Raw genomic sequence first — 18,667 nt, forward strand, 5'->3', positions numbered from 1 at the left:
ATCGCTCGAAAACTGATCGAATCACAGTTGGCACGCATGGAAAATTGCTCGAATTTACTGTAATAATATATATCGACGGTTCCATTCAATACTATTCTATCTCAGAATGACAATTTTTCAGGAGAGCCATTTGAAGTTGGTGATTTCCTATGCTGCCCGTGTAAAGCGTGGAATCGTTTGAATTTCCCCTTTATCCATACACTACTTGATATGATTTTGATAGTTTCAACTATTGTTTACTTTTTGTTTGTCAGTTATCATTTTTAGTGCATTTCATTAGTTTTATTTCGTTACCACTCTCGTTAAAAAATATTGATTTTTGGTTGAGATATCTCAAGAAGATGGAGGGAATCCGACAACAGATATTTGACATTTACCTACAAAATCCAAATGCGACTTACGTGGAAATAGGAAAACTCACCGGAAAGTCGCGCTCAACAGTCCAAAAGGTAGTATTGCGATTGTCCGAAAGCAAGCTGGTGGGTAGGAAGCCTGAAATTCAAGGACACGGAGAAAAGGGTGCTGGGGTACTGAACAATTGTAGATCTCGGTCCCAGAAACAACATAGGTATCTCTCGGCAAGCCCCTGGCAAGTTGATTTTTTTTTTGTAAATGGAGCTATATTTGAAGCCAATTCATAAATTGATCTCGAACTTACATTCTTACATGCCTAGTTTCACATCCTAATTTTCCATATGGAAGGACTATACTAGAGAACCTAGAGACAATGAGATACAATTTCATATATTTCCTATTCTTCGGAAAAACTAAAACTTAAATAGTGTTTTTCATAAAAGGAATACATACCACAGACCACATACAATTCCTTTTGTTTTGGATTTTTGGAGCAGTCTCTACAAACTACAGTCAAACTACAAAAAAAAAAATATCTCAAACATCTTGCTCGTTAGTATAATTACACTATGCAACACGATTTTTGGCACACGGATCGCACATGGTACTTTTGATAGGGTCGAGTCTCCTGATCAAGAATCTGTTTTTGGTTTTGTTCCTAGACGTCTCAATTTTTGTTAATTATTTTTTTTATATTTTCTCTGCTTTGCCTTATATTATCTGTTATATCGCGAGTTCTAGTGAACATAAAATAATAAATTTAGGTCCGTTGGAAAGGTAATTAGTTGTGCTTCAACTTTGTAATGTACTTGATTTTTGTAGAAAAAATCCTTGGGTGCGAAAAAAATCAAGTCTATCTAAAAATTCTCAAAAAAAATACCTTAGAGGAGCATTTTAAAAAATCATATAAATTAAACTAAACTAAATATCAATGTACTCTCTTCAGCACACAATAGATACCACTTAGGATTACACTGAGAGAAATCCGAAAAAGTTAAAATAACATTCCGAAAATGTTAATTTTACCCTGCAGTATTGATCCGAAATCGGTGTAAATATTACTCTTTTTAGGTGTATTGGGGGTTAAAGTTAACCTTTTTCATGTTAATTTTACCCTTAAAAAGGTGTAAAATTAACATTAAAAAATGTTGATATATTTTTACACCTAAAAAGTGTTAAAGTTATGAGGAAAAAATGTTAATCGCACCCTGTTTTTTTTCTCAGTGTACATTTCGTTCATAGATGACATCCTGATCTGATTCCTCTAAATACCTAATTTTTTTATTTTAGCCATTTTTTAAAAATACGACATCTCTAGCTTAGTGCAAATTTTTCCAAAAAAATATTATTTCTGGACATATGGATGATGATATCGACTTCAAATGTCCTCACTATCCTCCGTAAGTTGATCTAAGGACTCCAAATGACACTAAAATTTCCTCTACATGAATTTTCTTATCCTCCAGAAACCATTCTTTTGGGAATATCTGAAGAACTAAACAATCGATGACTTTCAGTTTAGGATATGTTTTAGAGACCGTCCTATCGGACTTTTCACCCATACATCTCATACACTCCCTAAACTCCCTAAAACATATCCTAAACTGAAAGTCATCGATTGTTTAGTTCTTCAGATATTCCCAAAAGAATGGTTTCTGGAGGATAAGAAAATTCATGTAGAGGAAATTTTATTGTCATTTGGAGTCCTTAGATCAACTTACGGAGGATAGTGAGGACATTTGAAGTCGATATCATCATCCATATGTCCAGAAAATAATATTTTTTTGGAAAAATTTGCACTAAGCTAGAGATGTCGTATTTTTAGAAAATGGCTAAAATAAAAAAATTAGGTATTTAGAGGAATCAGATCAGGATGTCATCTATGAACGAAATGTAGTCCTAAGTGGTATCTATTGTGTGCTGAAGAGAGTACATTGATATTTAGTTTAGTTTAATTTATATGATTTTTTAAAATGCTCCTCTAAGGTATTTTTTTGAGAATTTTTAGATAGACTTGATTTTTTCGCACCCAAGGATTTTTTCTACAAAAATCAAGTACATTACAAAGTTGAAGCACAACTAATTACCTTTCCAACGGACCTAAATTTATTATTTTATGTTCACTAGAACTCGCGATATAACAGATAATATAAGGCAAAGCAGAGAAAATATAAAAAAAAAATAATTAACAAAAATTGAGACGTCTAGGAACAAAACCAAAAACAGATTCTTGATCAGGAGACTCGACCCTATCAAACGTACCATGTGCGATCCGTGTGCCAAAAAAAAGTTGTCAATTTGTTGCATAGTATTATCGACTTCAGACCTAAAACTTAGTCATATGGCTTAACTTCTCTAATTTCTTATCAGATAAGATTTTTGGGATAATTTTGACTTAGGATTGAATAATTCGAGCGCATGATCCATTAGAATCTGATGAACTGATAAAATTGCTTGTAGCTTAGGATTTTGAGACCTTCGGGAACTAGGCCAAAGAGGCCAAACCTCTAGTCTAAAGACTGCTTAACAGACATTAGTCTTTTAACTTTTGGCATTGAAAACCATTACTATGAATTATTCAACGGTATTCTCGTATATCAACAAAATGTGAATCTAAACAGTCACTTGACATGGTAGAAAAGGGATAGATGAGGGAAAAGTAAAGGTCAGTTTAGTCATCTTTGATTTGACTTGTGAGGGGTCCGTCGAAAATCGGAAATTGCTATCTCATACCATTTTGGCCTCTAGGTATGGTAATGGACGGATATTATTTCTCCGAAATCTATCGATTAAAACGTATTTCGTCGATTAACATGTTAAGAAAAGTGCTTCATGAGTGGTTGAAAATGGAAAATTTGTGAGATCAAAGTATCGAGGGATTTATGTTATACTGCTCTCTCAATAGAGTTCGAGTCATAAAATAATTCAGCGTAAAGCTCATGGGTAATGCGTACTTTAAAATTTTGAATTTCAATATAAAACATCTTACAGATCATTGTTCACAATTTAAATAATATTGAAAATATATACAACGTTTCAGTTTTTTTTTATTAAAAAGAAATCTAAAACTAATTTGCTGTGCAAAAAAAAAATATCGACAAGCTCGATAAGCCATCAAGACGTGCCATTGAAATCATCCCCTTGGGGATCTCAAGAAAACAATTTCCCTGCATGTTCTCAGCGCCATTTTGCAACAATTTATGCATCTCTTTATAATTTGTACGTGACAACACAGATATTAATTCGAAAGAAAAAAATAATGCATTGCCTGTGATAAGTAGAAAGTTTTATTTCTAATTGCAAGAGAACAACTTATTTTTAAACTTGTTCTGTTTTTTTTTTTTTGGTTTTCCACCGGCATTTTTCTGTATGTTCAGTTGCGCATTACAAAAAAATAGAATTATTATTTTAATTTTCCTTTACAAGTTGTATTTTTTTTTCAACTAAGCAATAAGACAACGAAGATTTTGCTATAGTATGGATATTTTTTTAGCTTCTGGAATTTGGATTTTCTAAAGGAACAAAATTATAACGAACTATATGAAAAATAGATCAAAAAAAAATTAGAAAATATGAATTGAAAAAAAAATGCAGAGAAGGAAAAACGTTAAAAAATAGTGAACATATTTAATAGTAATTTAAAGCGCTTATTGTTTTCCAGTGAAGAAAAAAGAGTAAAAATTGAAGAAATTGATGATATTTCTCAAGAAATTGACAGAAAAGAAAAATTGTAATATATAAATGGATGAGGAATAAATGAAATGAAAACGAGAACATATGATGGAAGCAAACATTAAAAAAAAAATGTCCAAGATTTTGGAGATTTCTGAATGTATACTCAAAAATATTTTTAAGTATTTTTAGCCACTAAGAAGTGTATACTAAAAAAAATATTATTATACAGATGAGGACAAGATGATTTAAACAAATAAAAGTTTTCCTTGAAAGAACAATCATGAATTCCTTTGCGTCTTTAAAATTTGGAATAATAAGCAGAAAACCATTCCTAATCAATCAATCGAGAGGAATTTTTCTTTCTTCCCTTTGAGAGACGATTCTTTTGTGCCTTTCTTGTCTTTTCAAAGTGTTCAGTCGGAGAACAGAAGAATGGCTATATTGTAAATAAACACAAAATGGTCAATTTTCCCGCCAATTTTCCACGCAGTGCGAAAGAAAAAGAAAAAGAACGAAACGAGAAAAGAATTGTTGTAAATATTGTCCAATGACTTCATCAATTTCCACTTTTCCGCCATAATCTCTTTCTGAGCTTGAGAAAATTGAGGATGTTTACAAGAGTATTTTCCCGACTTGCTTCTTCCTCAACTGAATCCGAGTGTCTCTCACTATGAGAGGTTCATCATATTAAATATTGTCTTTTTGATTAGTAATTCACTTTTTGGATTATCTAGCAATAACGTGCTTAACAGTATGAATTGATTTATTTTATTGACCCTATTCCAGAGGTACAGTAGACTCTCTCAAATTCGGGAATATAGGACCGAAATGTCAGCCGAATTAGACAGAAATTCGGGCGACATGTGCATATAGATATTGAGTTTACACACTGATATAAATCGTAAATTGCATGAAAATCCCTTAATAATGCAAAATCACATCAAAACTAAGACAAACCATGCTAAATTTGAGCATATTTGATTCATTTGTTAATCATAATCAAACTTGAAAAATGACAACAAACTTTTTTCAAATGTAACCGCTGCCCGAATTAAAAAGTAGCCCGATCTTAAAAGAGCCGAATTTGCGAGAGTCTACTGTAAGAATTGCTTTATTTGAAAATTATTCGCCGTTTTTTACTAAATGTCTTTTGCATAATGCGTTCAATTAATCTAACATAGGGGAAAACGCGCTACGTTCGGATGATTTATGCTTCGCACATATAATTTTTTTCAGTGTATTATAAATGAATATGTCCCATTAAAATATTATATTTCAATGCCTCAATATTTTCAGAAAAGAGCTATAAGTGAAATCCATAAGGAACATAGAGAAAAATTGAATTGTCCGAAGCTTGAGTCGTCCGAAGGTAGCGCGCTTTCCCGTACACATTTTACACAAGACAATTAATAAAATACAACGAATAATTTTCAAAAAATGTTATTTTGAGATGTCGATCCAATCTTTCTAGCGCTTCACTTACTTTAAATTAACTTAATTCTCTTAAGTAGGATACTATCATAAATAATTTTAGAGCTAAATATGTTTCATGCTAGTTTTACAACGTATATTAAAAAAATCCTAACAGTGAATCTAATCGTTGCGTCACATTATGAAAATTTGCATAGCATTCATATTCCAAGAAGTTTTATGTATTATAAAATAGTATGTTATTAAATACAACACAACAGAAATTGAACTATTTCGAGACCGCAGCATATATTTTAATCAAAATATATCTTAACTCGGGAATTAATCGAGGTTCTACAAAAAGCCCTTGGTTTGGACACATCCTTACACATTATAATCATTCACAAGGAATGGATTTTCATCAGTTCAAGGATGGAGCACTCGAACTCCCAAGAAAAAACTATGCGTAAATATTTCTTTTTGCAATTTTTTTTGGGTATATATCAGTTTCCGGAGGCAGCCAAAATCCCGAAAGCCAAAATCCCGAACGCCAAAATCCCGAAACGGCCACAACCCCGAATGTTCAAAATCCTGAAAGGGATGAAATCATATGGAGCAAAATGTTTATAATAATTTCCCAAGGCACAGACAATTTCTTTTTGCCTCCAGCAAGCGCGGGTGTAATCGTGGGAATAACACCTTTAAGAATTCGGGATTTTTGCTTTCGGGATTTTGGTTCATTCGGGATTTTGACCTACTGTCAGAAAGATCTCGATCCCAGATTATATAGTACCCTCTCTCTAATCCGGATCGGCGTAATCCGGACGAGTTATCAACGGTTACATTTAAAATAATTTTGAGGTCATGTATGCAAGTGTGTTCGGCAATCCTGTGAAGTTTTTGTGCAATAAATGAAGTATAATACAGTGAGCGAAATTCAAATAGGGACGGACTTATAAGTGTGTGTTGTGGGTGGTCTGTAAGTCGGATCGACCTAATATTCTTTTGTATAATATAGGCCTATCCAACAAGGCTTTTTATGGTAGTGACCCACGCGCAATTGCGTTCGTGCATGAACGCCAGCCAAATATAAAATTTTTAGGTGATTTTTGAGCGAAATTCAAATAGGGACGATGCCGATTTTTTAAATAAAAGTGAAACAAATCAGATCAATGAGAATTATTTTAATATTGTGGACTTTATATCTTATTCTTCGTGCCAATAAAATTTCTTATAGCCCTATTTAAGACCAATTCATGAAGAATTTCTTACCTAATTAGCATTGCTGAGAGCATCAGGTCCTCCACTGTCACTACTGTATGATACTGCTTAACTCTTGCATTAATTTATATTGCAATGATGCCTCATAGATTTTCATTGAGATTTAGGAAGGCAGAAATTACTGAATAAACCAAAATTTGCAGTTTTTTACATGGAACCACTTCATTAAAAGACTTTCTTCATGAATTTCCCTTATAATTCTGCTGGAAAATGGCATTACCACTAGTTTAGACTTCTGAAAATGGTACCAGTGCATCTTCAATTGGTATATTCAACACTTTTGAGATATCATTCTATTGGTCACCCGACAGACTCATGTCTTTTTCTAAAGTGAAAAAGCCGCCCAAGTCATCACAGTTGCACAACCGAAGTTTTTGCTCTGTATGTTATATCAATAATATTTAAAACAATTTCACTCATTCAGTTTAAACTTCTTTTGATCGGAAAAAAGTAAGTTTATTCCAATTTTTATCCATTGAGATATATTTTTCTGTAAATGGTAGACGAGCTTTAATATGACGTTTTAGTCATTTTATGTAAATACACGAAACTGTTGAGTCACCACTAAAATTATATCTGAAAAGTGTTGAATATTATTTGAAGATGCACCGGTGGCATTTTCCGAAGTTTAAACTAGTGGTAATATCAAATTCCAGCAGAATAATGCGGGAATTCACGAAGAAAGTCTTGTAATGAAATGGTTTCAAGACAAAAAACTACACATTTTGTATTAGTCAGATGATTTACCTAGCCCAAATTATATTGAAAATCTGTAAGGCATCATTGCAAGATAATTTAACGCAGAAGTTAAGTAGTATCCGACCGTGGGGAACGTAGATGAACTCAAGAACACTATCAGTAGGGCATGGCGCTAATTAAGCAAGAAACTCTTCATGAATTGGTCTTAAGTGTAGCTAAAAGACCTTATTTTTGGCATAAAGAATAAGAGATCAAGTCCACAATATTAAAATAATTCTCATTGATCTGATTTGTTTCACTTTTATTTAAAAAATCGGGATCGTCCCTATTTGAATTTCGCTCAAAAATCACCTAAAAATTTTATATTTGGCTGGCGTTCATGCACGAACGCAATTGCGCGTGGGTCACTACCATAAAAAGTCTTGTTGGATAGGCCTATATTATACAAAAAAAAATATTAGGTCGATCCGACTTACAGACCACCCACAACACACACTTATAAGTCCGTCCCTATTTGAATTTCGCTCACTGTATATATCCGAGTTATTTAATTGCAAGGTAAGCCACCTTTTTTGAACGAATAAGTTCAGTCCGGGTGCCTTTTCAGAATGTTTCTTTCGGAGAAAAAGATTTTTATTATTAGCAGAGTCTGACCTAATTCATTAAAATTGTCAAATACTTTTAATCTAAGGTGACTGAAGTAAGAACAAGTAAGAATCATCTCGCCAAGTTATCAAAAAGCCTGGATTTATATAATGGATAAATCCCAGTTCAATCACTCAGTAAAATGAAAAAATGTATTCGAAATCCCTATATTACTGCCCCCTTTTAAATTACAAAATACTTTAATTTAGCGGAAGTATAGAAAGAACAGGAAAGGAAGTTGTTGAAAAAGTAATTTTAATTGACCAAACGATTCAAGTACAATTTGAACATTTACAGATAATCACACGCTTTTCCCTATTCACACATACAGACAGACTCCTCATGAACACAGCACTCACCAACAGTGACCCACTCCCAGCTCCCGAACCCCTCATCAGATGCATCCGTTGCCCCAGCAGGCGCACCAGGGAATTTTTCCACCAGCATGGGAGTTGATGGAGATGCGTCTGGACTTCTGCGAGCGTGTGCTGGCACTAGCAGAAGACTCCCTGGATGAGGCTACGCTATTTCTCTCTCCCGTCATAAAAGCCAGAGCATCATCAGACGGTGTGTTGTGGGAGTTACGATCGGAGTTGCGATGGGAGCGCTTCTTGGATTTGTGCTTGGGCACTTCACTATTCTTCCGGTGGGTTTTCCGCTGTGGCTCCTCAGTGGGCGCAGTAGAGGGTCCGGGAGCTGGAGTAGCACTCGAAGACTCCCCACTGATTCGTTCAAAGCCAAGGGCAACTTTAGGGGGAGCAGCATTGGAGGCCTCCTTGACTAGAGGTTCCTCATTCTTCTTCCCATTAAAGTACAACGATACTCGCCGAGTTTTTCGTCGGCTGTCTTCGGATGATGGGCAATTTGATGTTTTCTCCTGATAAAGTAATTTTAAATAAAATAACCAATATTAATTCCTTTTTAAAGAACGAATATTCACTCATAATGTATAGTTTTAGGAAGCAAGAGGGTACACTTTTCATTACTTTTGTGAGCGTGAGATTTCTCTTCTTATTTTTTTTTTCATTTTCATTTTGATTACTCAAAATTTCCACAGGGTTATCCATTAGCAATTAAAGTGGCTCTAGTTTCCGATTCCCCTGAAGAAATAAATGAGTTCCCCGGGTTCCCTGAAAAAATATATGGGTCCCCACGTAGCTAAAGTTAGCCGAAATCCACCAAAAAAGGTTTGCGCCTTGGCTCACCGGAAAGGTTATAAGCCGACAAACGGTTTGTGTCTTGTCTAGGCCAAGCACATGACTCGAAAAATGATGGGTGTCTTGGCTAATGATTAGGCCCTGCAAAAAAACACATTCGAAAAGAAATTAACTTTAACGGTAAGAGTACTGTTTTTATTACTTCTTTTTTAATATCCTTTTGATTTAAATTTTTCAGGTGTCACTGGGATTAACGGCATAGTGGTTTTTATGAATTAATAATGCAAACTCACTTGAATTGGAAAGGAATTAATTAGGTAGTGATATTTTTAATCAAAAAATTAATTTTAATGTAATTTTGTATAGAAGATTGCATTTGAATAACTTTTTCAGTTGAAATAATTTTTTCTGGCACATCGCTGTGATCAGCGACAGATAGCTAAGACAGCAACCTTTTTTTTCGGGTCAGTCACTGTGATCAGCGACAGAGTTTTTCGGGCGTCTTTGGGATCAGCGACAAAGTAATAATTTCAACAAATAAACAATTAAATAATTATGTTTTTAATCAAAAGAATTAAATTCTAATGTAATTTTGTGTAAAAGAATTTATTAGAGTATTCTTTCAGTTAAAATAATTTTGGATTGGGTGAGTCGCTGAGATCAACGACCGAAATTTTTCGGGTGTAGCTATGATCACCGAATAAGTGATTTCTAAACAAATAAGGTGAAAAAGAAATAGAATCAAAAGGGAATTAAGAAAGAAATAGTAAAAGCAATACACTTACCGTTAAATTTAATTTCTTTGCGATTGTATTTTTTGCATGAAAAAAAAAATAACGAAAATGTCTATTCATTAGCCAAAACATCCACCATTTTTCGGGTCGCGTGCCTTTTGGGCTAACCAAGACACAACCCTTTTTCGGGTGGATTTCGGCTAACTTCAGCTACGTGGGTTCCCCGTGAGTTTCTTGAAAAATGTAGAGGTTCCCGGGGGTTTCCCATGAGTTCCCTGGAAAATGTATGGGTTTTCCGGGTTCCTGGAGAGTTCCCTGAAAAAATATATGAATTTCCCAAGTTCTCGTGGGCTCACCGGATTTCGCGTGACTTCCCCGTGGGTTTCCTGGCCAGATTAGCTCGAGCTCCTCAAAATGAGTTGCCCCTTGTAAATTTTTAACTTTACCGTTCTGGTACAAAAATGTTTAATAAAATATTCGGATATTGAATTGAATTTGAGAAGAATATATTAATAAGGTCAGAATAATTTTTTGCGTCCCTGCATTGTCTTTGGTTCTCCAAAGACAAGAGTCTTTGTAAAAAAAAAAATTAAATTCTTTTTAAGAGAAATATAATTGTCTAATCACAAAATTTTAATAGTTTATTGACATAGTGAACTAAAAAATCTTCAAATTCTGCTTATTAAAGTATCTGTGGGGTTGATAAGCAACGAAAGGGATTTACCTTATTCTTCTCCCCTTCTGATGCCCCTTGTGTCTCGTGGGCTTCTGCCATTGTACTTTTTCCTCTATTCTCTCCTGAACTACTACTTGGCCCATCATCCGAATTGAGAATTTTAGGAGTGAGAATGTGACTGGAGATACTGGGCAAATGTGCCAGAATCATATTGGTATCGAAGGAATTATCTTTTGAAACTGCCTTTTGTTGCTGAAGGATACTTCTCCGCTCTGGCTGATGCGGATAGAGAGCAGAGAGAATTGGCATGGGTTCCGGTGGTTTTATCTCACTCTGCATTAGAATGATATCAGGTTTCTGAGCCTCTTCGGTCTCTTGTCCTCCTGTAGACAAGACCAAATTTACCTCTGATCTATACTTTGTCATCTTGGGTGTTTCAGGATTAGTCGATGGTGCACCTTCTCTCGTCTGATTTTGCATCTGAAGAATACCTTGAGAGAGAACTTCAATGTCCTGAAGAAGATCTTCGAGATTTCCACCAGACTGGAAATTTCTTGGGACATTAGGTGACTTTCTACCCTCAGAGGTGGCACTCTGAAGTGGCACCTCTAGTCTGGGAATTGCCGTTTCAGTCACTGGCTTCTCTATGCACTTCTCAATGTCTTCATATGGAATTGACGAGAAGATATTTTCAAAATGCGACAGGGGAGGACCAACGGACTGTAAATCATGAATCTTGGGCAGATCGGGGGTTTCTGGAGGTGAAAGGGCAGAAAAAGCTGACTGATGCAGTGGAGAAGTGTGAGATGAACTAGAACCACTGCAAGCGAGATTTTCTTCAGAAACAATGGATAAGTGATCAAATTTAACATGAAGATTCGCTTTGAGATTATTCTGTTCATTTTCCGTGGTCTCAACTCCTTCCTGAGGCTCCTCTGCCTCTTCTTCCTCCTCAATTGCTTCATCATCCTCCTCACCACAAGTATCACAAGATTCTCCCGAGTCTTCAGAATCACTGACATTCTTTCCCCCCTCCTTGAGATTCTGCCTCAGCAATTTATCCAAGCGATCATATTCGTCTCTCAAGCACCAAATCTCCCGCCTCAGCTGATCATTCTCTCTTCTCAACTTCCGAATATCCGACTGACCACGCTCCACTTCGGCATTTATGTTGATTGTGCGCAAACGAAGCTCCTCATTCTCAAAGATCATGCCCCTCGAAGACTTTCTGTCCAACCTGCAACACAAACATCATCCATCAAGTCATCGTCCTTGCGCCTGAAACGGTGATCATGATCGCTCTAGCAACATTTTCAACCATTCTAATTCCCCCGCCCCCGCGGTTTTTCATGGTTTTCAGATGGAAATTGCGAAAGCATGACGATATCTGTGTTTTTAAATATATATAATATACCTGTTGGCCCAAAATACAACAGAGGTCAATTTGAACACGAGGAATTCTGTTTCATATCAAAATAGATTTCGAGAAAAGAACATTTCGCTGCAAATCGCTATATTGCAAAATAGGGTAATGTCTGTAATTACGAATAATTAACAAAAAAAAAGCAACAATAATTTCTATTAAATTGAACCTACAATGAGACATTTATGCCTAATAAATTTTATTTTTATCGCCTTTACTGAAATTTGAATGTTTATTTTTCACGTGTTAAAATTTTTCAAACAAGTTATTCTGCACTGTTCTCTATTTAATCTTGCTATATAGTTTATCTCATTATTTGTAATGGTGAAAATCTGTAAGACTAAATAAGAAAACCAACTTGTAATAGATAACACAAGAATAAAACAAAAAAATATATACGGACAAAGTCTTTTACTAAAAAAGATAAAAATAAAGCCGATAATAACAACTGTACAGGAGAATTAGGCAATTTTAAATAGCTAAAGTTATGTTTTTGAAGACTCATTGGCGAGTTCTTGGATATTGGATAATTGAAAAAAAAACATTATCATTTCCTATAGGGAAAGTAGGGAACCTTTGAATTGGGGCAACTTTTAAATTGGGTTTTTTTCTTCTAATTAAATCGAACTGGAGTTTACTGTGCTATTATTTACAATTTAAATCTATAAGCCAATTGCGAAGCTAAATTACTTCATGATAAGGCTCAATTCCATTTAAAAGAAGTAAATACTTTTTCGTACATAGCGCCTTACTACCGATTAAATTGATTGATAAATTTAAGAAATCATTCCGAAAGAAGCAATTTCTTAAGAAAAGTAGGTTTTAGAGTATTTTAGCATCAGCAACAAGCTTTCTAACAAATAAAAAAGTAAATCCGAGAAAGGTAAATCATTTACGGGTACTAGACCGACTCATCACCGATTAAGTCCGATGCAGTCGAGTTGAAAATTTTATGATCTTTTTAAAAAAAATCCAAATTTAAGCAAATTGGTTGATAAGTATGGGCCCTTTAAAGTGGTTAAAATTAGATCTTCGAAAATTCGATATCGAAATGGTTTTCGAACATAGGTGTCCAAGTCCAAGAACGAAATATTCTCATTGAATATCTCTAAAACATATTCGAAAATGAAAGAATAAGATCCTTTTTCGAAATAAGCCCAAAACATGGTTTCAGAGTGGAAGACGGGGAGGGGGGGGGACTGTTCTAGATAATGTCGACTAATGGGAGGGGGGGGTGTCGTCGAAAACCGGAAGTCGATATCTCTTACTGTTTAGCCTCTAGCCTTGTCACAAGTTGAAAAAAAGTGGATTATATAACTTTTCTCTCTCTGAATTCGAGGAGTAAGCCCATTTTCAAAGCTACTCCAAATCAAGGGTGCCCTAATGGTTTTGGATAAAGGCTTTTACAGACTAGTAGAAATTTCTTTAAAAAATGCCTTTTTAAAGAAAATTTCCCCTATCCTTGTAGGCAAAACGTCAGATTTTTTAAAAAGGCAATTTTCGACGAAAATTCCTTCTAGTGTGTAGACACCATAAGACAGAAATTCTTTTAAAAAAGGTCATCAAATTGATTTTACTGATCAAACTCTATACAGAGAGAGTAGTATATATAATCTCTCGATTTTTTCACATCCAAAATTTCCACCTTTAATCCCCGGAGACCATTTTTCTCAACATATCTTCGCTTTCCAGATGATTTTCGAGGAATGTCGTCATGCTGTTTGTCCGTCTATCCTCCCAGCTGTCGCCAGCTCTAGAGGCCAAACGGTAAGAGATAGAGACTTGGGACCTTTGAGGTACTCCCCCCCATAAGTTGACCCAAGGATCGTTAACATGTCCCTCACTTTTCTGCCACCCCTCCCCTTCTCCTCCAAAACCATGTTTTTTTTGGAATTGCTCGAAAACGCGTCGTACGATTTTTTTTCATTTTTGGATATGTTTTAAAGATTATTCAGACGGATATTCGATCATGTACGAAAATACCGTTGAATCATTTCTAATAACGTTTTTTGAAGATCAAAAATTAAAAAGGCTGTAGAACACACATTTATTAAGTGGATGGGGTCATATTTGAACTCGTTGGAAAGGTCTTAGAATTTCTGACAAAACTGAACCGGTTGAACTGGGTCATAACTAATTTTTATCCGAAATTCAATTATATTACTCCTAAGGTGTTTTGGGAAATATTTTGAGTGATTTATAAATTATTTCAAATCGGTTGTAAAGCGATTATGAACAGATAAGTAATTTTTGTCCGGAAATCAATTCTATTACTCTTTAAACCATTTTGTGGACTCTTTTGAGCGATTTATGAATCGGTTAAACTCGGTTGAGAACCGGTAAACGGCGAATAATGCGAAAGCTACTTTTAACGTATAACATCTAAGCCACGAGTTTAAACACTTATAGCAAAGCCTGGGACACTACTTTCCCACTCAAAGTGCTTTCTTTGCTCAGAAGTGATAGATGCCGTGAATACTAATATTGATTAATTATACAATATACAAATAAATTTTCAATAAAAGCCCTTGATACTTTAAAAAATGAAATGACCTTTTTTAAAGAATGAATCATATTTAATTATTTTAAAGACAAAAAACGCGCGTTTTTTTTATAAATATTTAACTACCCTTATTAAGCTCGCAGACAAGAAATTCCAAAATTTTTATGACGAAAAATATTCTCATTGGCAGGAGGTTTAAAAATATTTTAAGATTTAAAAATTTAATGACAACGATAAAATCTTATCTAAGTTGTCATCAAAATAAAGGATATCGCTCTTTCAAAATTGTAGGTGATCAATTGGTATATGTTATGATTTTGAGATTTTGGTAGGAGAGGGTGGGATAGTTTGACGAAGACACAGTTTCAATTTTTTGCATATTTTTCTTATCTTTTTGAAAAGAATGGGATAAAACTTTCATGTTTCGAACTTAAAGCAGTGCCTATGTTTACAAAAATTATTAATTTTGCAACGTTTCTCGTTTGAATTCTGCAATTGATTTTATAAAATTGCATCAAAATGAAACTTTAGGATTCCTTATTTTCATCAATTTCTGAACCAATGCAGTTATCTATCGAATTAACATAGGGTGAAAGGAACACGTATTGACACTTTAAGAATTTATCAGTACTGAATTTGGATATGAAATTTGAACATCTTTTTTTACAAGAAAAGGTAAATTACAGAAAAACATATTACTTGCATTTTACCAGATACATTAAATAAGTTTCATCATTTTGACAAAAGTGTCAATAGGGGTTCCCTGTGAAAGAGCTGTTCCTTCAACCAGTAGTTCTATGATTATAAATAAGATATTTATTATTGGGAAATTCTAAGAATATTTTGCTTTAAGTTCTGAAGGTACCAGAGGAGCAGTTTCATGTGGGCTCATATGAATAAAACAGCATTTTCCCAAAGTATAAGCCACCAAATGTTAGGCTGAAATATTATGGTTAATATTGAAATAAATTTGACCAATAAAATTTTAATTTGTTAAATGGGATAATTAAAAAGGAAATCGTAAATTTTAACGACGAGACACTTTTTACGGACTGAAAATCAACAATAAAAATTAAACTGAGAAACATAATCAATGATAAGTCTTACATCTAACTTTGGAAAGTCCAACAGAGTGTGATTCGGAGTATTTTGTGCTTCTATGAACGATAGAGACAAAAATAGCCCAAAAATTTAAGTAATTTTTCTGAAAATACCAATGAATAATATTTTTCGCTTTAATGAAAAATATTGCGTATGAGTATTGTAATTTTTATTGCCAAAAGGGTTTTGCTTAAAAAAAATGGAAGTTTAAAAAATAAATAAAATCAATTATGAATTTCATAATTTAAAAATTCGCCATTTTTGAGCTTAAATATTTACTACATAGCAAATAGCTAGAGACTTCCAAAAAATATCCCAGATTCCTTCAAGCTTCTACTTTTCAATTATGTACAAACATAAGAAAAAACAACTTTAGGTAGTCAGGAAAAATTATTTTCTTTATGGGACACCGGTATTTCAATCGTCCTTAAAGGGTTAAATAGAGTGGTAATATTCTTGGCAAAGGGAAAATAGAGAAGTTGTGAATGTGAACTATATTAGTATTTACTGAATAATTTAAAATAATATCTGGACATTTTTGAGTCATTTATTGAATAATAATAAAATATTTCACTGGATGAAATAGAATATTCTAATGTAATAATATTCCTGATCTTCCATTGGAAAATATATTCTTTTTTACTGAACAGAAAAAAATTTACTGACAAATTGTTTGTTAATGTTTGTGAATTTCTATTGGGGACTTTAGAAATGCTCGTAAATCGTATAAACCAACCCACTAAAACGTTCATAAAAGTTTGTACTTTCTCCACAAACATTGTTCGTAAGATAATCACTCGACGAGAATTTTTTTTGCTCTTTTATAAACATTTTTGTGGTTGCGAATATTTACTAACAAATATTCACAAAAACTGTTCGTCAAGTGATCGTATTAAGAATAATGTTTGTGAAAAAGCACAAAGTTTTACGAACTTTTGGTGAGTTAAACATATTACGAGCTTTTCTTAAGTCCCTAATTTTATACTTTCATTCCCTTCGACAAATACTAAATGAATTGGTACATTTATACTCCCACAATTGCTTTCGAGACACTTAAAAAAAATTAAAATCTAAAAGTATGATATTTTGCAATTATTTTGTTATATATTTTCTGTGCCTGTTTTGTAAGCCAAAAAAAAAAATAAGACAAAACACTTGTTTAATTCACCACTCTATAGATCGTAAAATCAAAGAGATAGGATTTCCAATTACTTCAAATAAAGGAATTTAGTAATAAAATTTCCAACCACTTCAGCTGATTCTCTTGTTCAACAGATTTTCTTTCGTACATTGACGAACTTTCAAGGATAACCGCGGAATTATCGAAACAATAATGTAAATGCAAATTATTTCTCTTATGTTTCATACACTCATAAAGTGAGAGACTTTCACCTTCATCCCCGAACAATGATCCCACGCTTGTGAGATTGTGCATCTTAAGCAACAAGAATTCGTCATAATTCGTAGACATACCTTCGGTTGGGCTTAAAGTTGGCATGTCGCCGGCGTTCGCGGAGCATCCTGAGGCTGGGGGCGAACGTCCGAGCTGGAGGGTGTGCGAACGGCGAGTGCGGCTGAAAGTGAGAAAGACGTGTTGCTCATTAACGACAAAATAAACACCACGCATCGACGCCGCACTGCGAAGGCGATAAAATTAAGCAGACGCTGAAAATGCGCCTAATGAGAGTCGCAGCGGCGTCAAATGGCCAGTAATTTGGGGATCATCAATTGGGAAATTGATAAAATTGATATGAGCTTAATGGATGTCACGTTAGAGAATTGGGAAGGAATTGAGGCACAAGGAATATAATTAGAAAAAAGTATAGTGAAATTGTTGGAGTGGCCTCTGTGACTCTCACTTGGACCTCTTGGTGGAAAATGTTGGGCATCGAATACAATAACACAATGGAAACACATTGGATTTAGAGCATATTGAGGAGGGTGGGTGGATTGAGAAGGTTCTGGTGCGAAAAGTTGGACTTGTACAATTTTATCAATCTCTCCAATTGATTGCGATGTGTGTGGTTTCATCTGTTTCACACTCTCACTCTAAAATATATATAATTATTTTTCTTTATAGCATTCCACACGATTTTCCCTACATTTTTTGCCTCGCAGCGATGATGGTTCTCAGGATGATGTTTTACTCCTCAAGAGTCATTCCGGAAAAATGGTTTTTCATCGCAATTATAAATAGGCATCTTGTGCCCTATATTTGATCACACATTTTCACACACTTTTCCAACCATCTCATTCTGGCTTTTTAACTCTGAGGTGGACGTTCTTTTTCACTTCACAGCTTTCCACGGAGACTTTTTCTTCACACCCAATGCGTAAAATGAGTGCGAGGAGATAGGTCCACGCAAACTAATAGTCAAATTATTAAAGTGAAAATATTTCTTTGCCCCTCTGGTTTTAAGACACCTCTCACTTCACATCAAATTTTTCACACGTTTTTTCCCCCGACGTCGAAAACTGACTGAAAAATTATGTAAAACTGACGATTGGGGGCCTTTTTTTCATAGAATGGGAGACTCAGTGCGAAAAGGCAAAATCAACTGTCGACTCAATTCTCCTCAATCTTCATCGTTCTCTCCGACTTTTCACTCTCAATATTCCATTGAGGAGGAAAAATTTGTTTACTTAGGAGTCTCTTGCCTGACTTTCCTGCGCGCGCCTTTACTCGCACATGGGACCATGAAAAACCCGCCATGTAATAATCTTATTTTAGATAAGCGATCGAAGATGATCGTGATTTCTGCGCACAAACTTTTCTGCTCCCAACTGGCCTTTATGTCTATCGACAAAATCTCAGTGCACCAGTGATCTCCACTCGAGAGATACTCGCGTCTCAGCTCAAGTGGCCAGAATGCATTTTCAAATAACCTCATTTCAAGTGGAAATCCCAATCTACACAGCAAATCCTCATTGCAGATTCCTCTGCAAAATCCAATCCGACATTCCCCCACGCAATCGTCGTCGCAGGAAATCTCATGCGATTCACCTGAA

General features: G+C 34.6%; 2 protein-coding genes across 3 annotated transcripts in view; both read right to left on the reverse strand.

Annotated features, from left to right (window-relative positions):
• The window catches only part of LOC129801718 (rhodanese domain-containing protein CG4456), an 887,636-nt gene that overhangs the window by 262,295 nt on the left and 606,674 nt on the right, over nucleotides 1-18,667 (reverse strand). The gene's annotated exons all lie outside the window — the stretch shown is intronic.
• On the reverse strand, nucleotides 8,299-18,627 carry LOC129801689 (uncharacterized). Of its 2 annotated transcripts, XM_055846964.1 has the most exons (4): nucleotides 17,761-18,627; nucleotides 17,132-17,232; nucleotides 10,680-11,868; nucleotides 8,299-8,941 (listed from the first exon to the last, which is right to left on the reverse strand). In XM_055846964.1, the coding sequence occupies exons 2-4, from the start codon at nucleotides 17,176-17,178 to the stop codon at nucleotides 8,459-8,461; spliced, it is 1,719 nt and encodes a 572-aa protein (XP_055702939.1). In that variant the 5' UTR covers nucleotides 17,179-17,232; nucleotides 17,761-18,627; the 3' UTR covers nucleotides 8,299-8,458. The 2 variants fall into 2 exon arrangements, with proteins under 2 accessions (XP_055702939.1, XP_055702938.1); XM_055846963.1 differs by having other exon boundaries at nucleotides 17,132-18,627.

The sequence above is a fragment of the Phlebotomus papatasi genome, chromosome 2 (assembly GCF_024763615.1).
Source record: "Phlebotomus papatasi isolate M1 chromosome 2, Ppap_2.1, whole genome shotgun sequence".
Taxonomy (NCBI): domain Eukaryota; kingdom Metazoa; phylum Arthropoda; class Insecta; order Diptera; family Psychodidae; genus Phlebotomus; species Phlebotomus papatasi.

Coding starts and splice junctions, on each gene's coding strand:
- LOC129801689 (XM_055846964.1), bottom strand. CDS start 17,178: ATGCTCCGCGAACGCCGGCGACATGCCAACTTTAAGCCCAACCGAAG. Junction 11,869..17,131: donor AACTTTAAGCCCAACCGAAG/GTATGTCTACGA, acceptor TTTGTGTTGCAG/GTTGGACAGAAAGTCTTCGA. Junction 8,942..10,679: donor CAGAAGGGGAGAAGAATAAG/GTAAATCCCTTT, acceptor TTACTTTATCAG/GAGAAAACATCAAATTGCCC.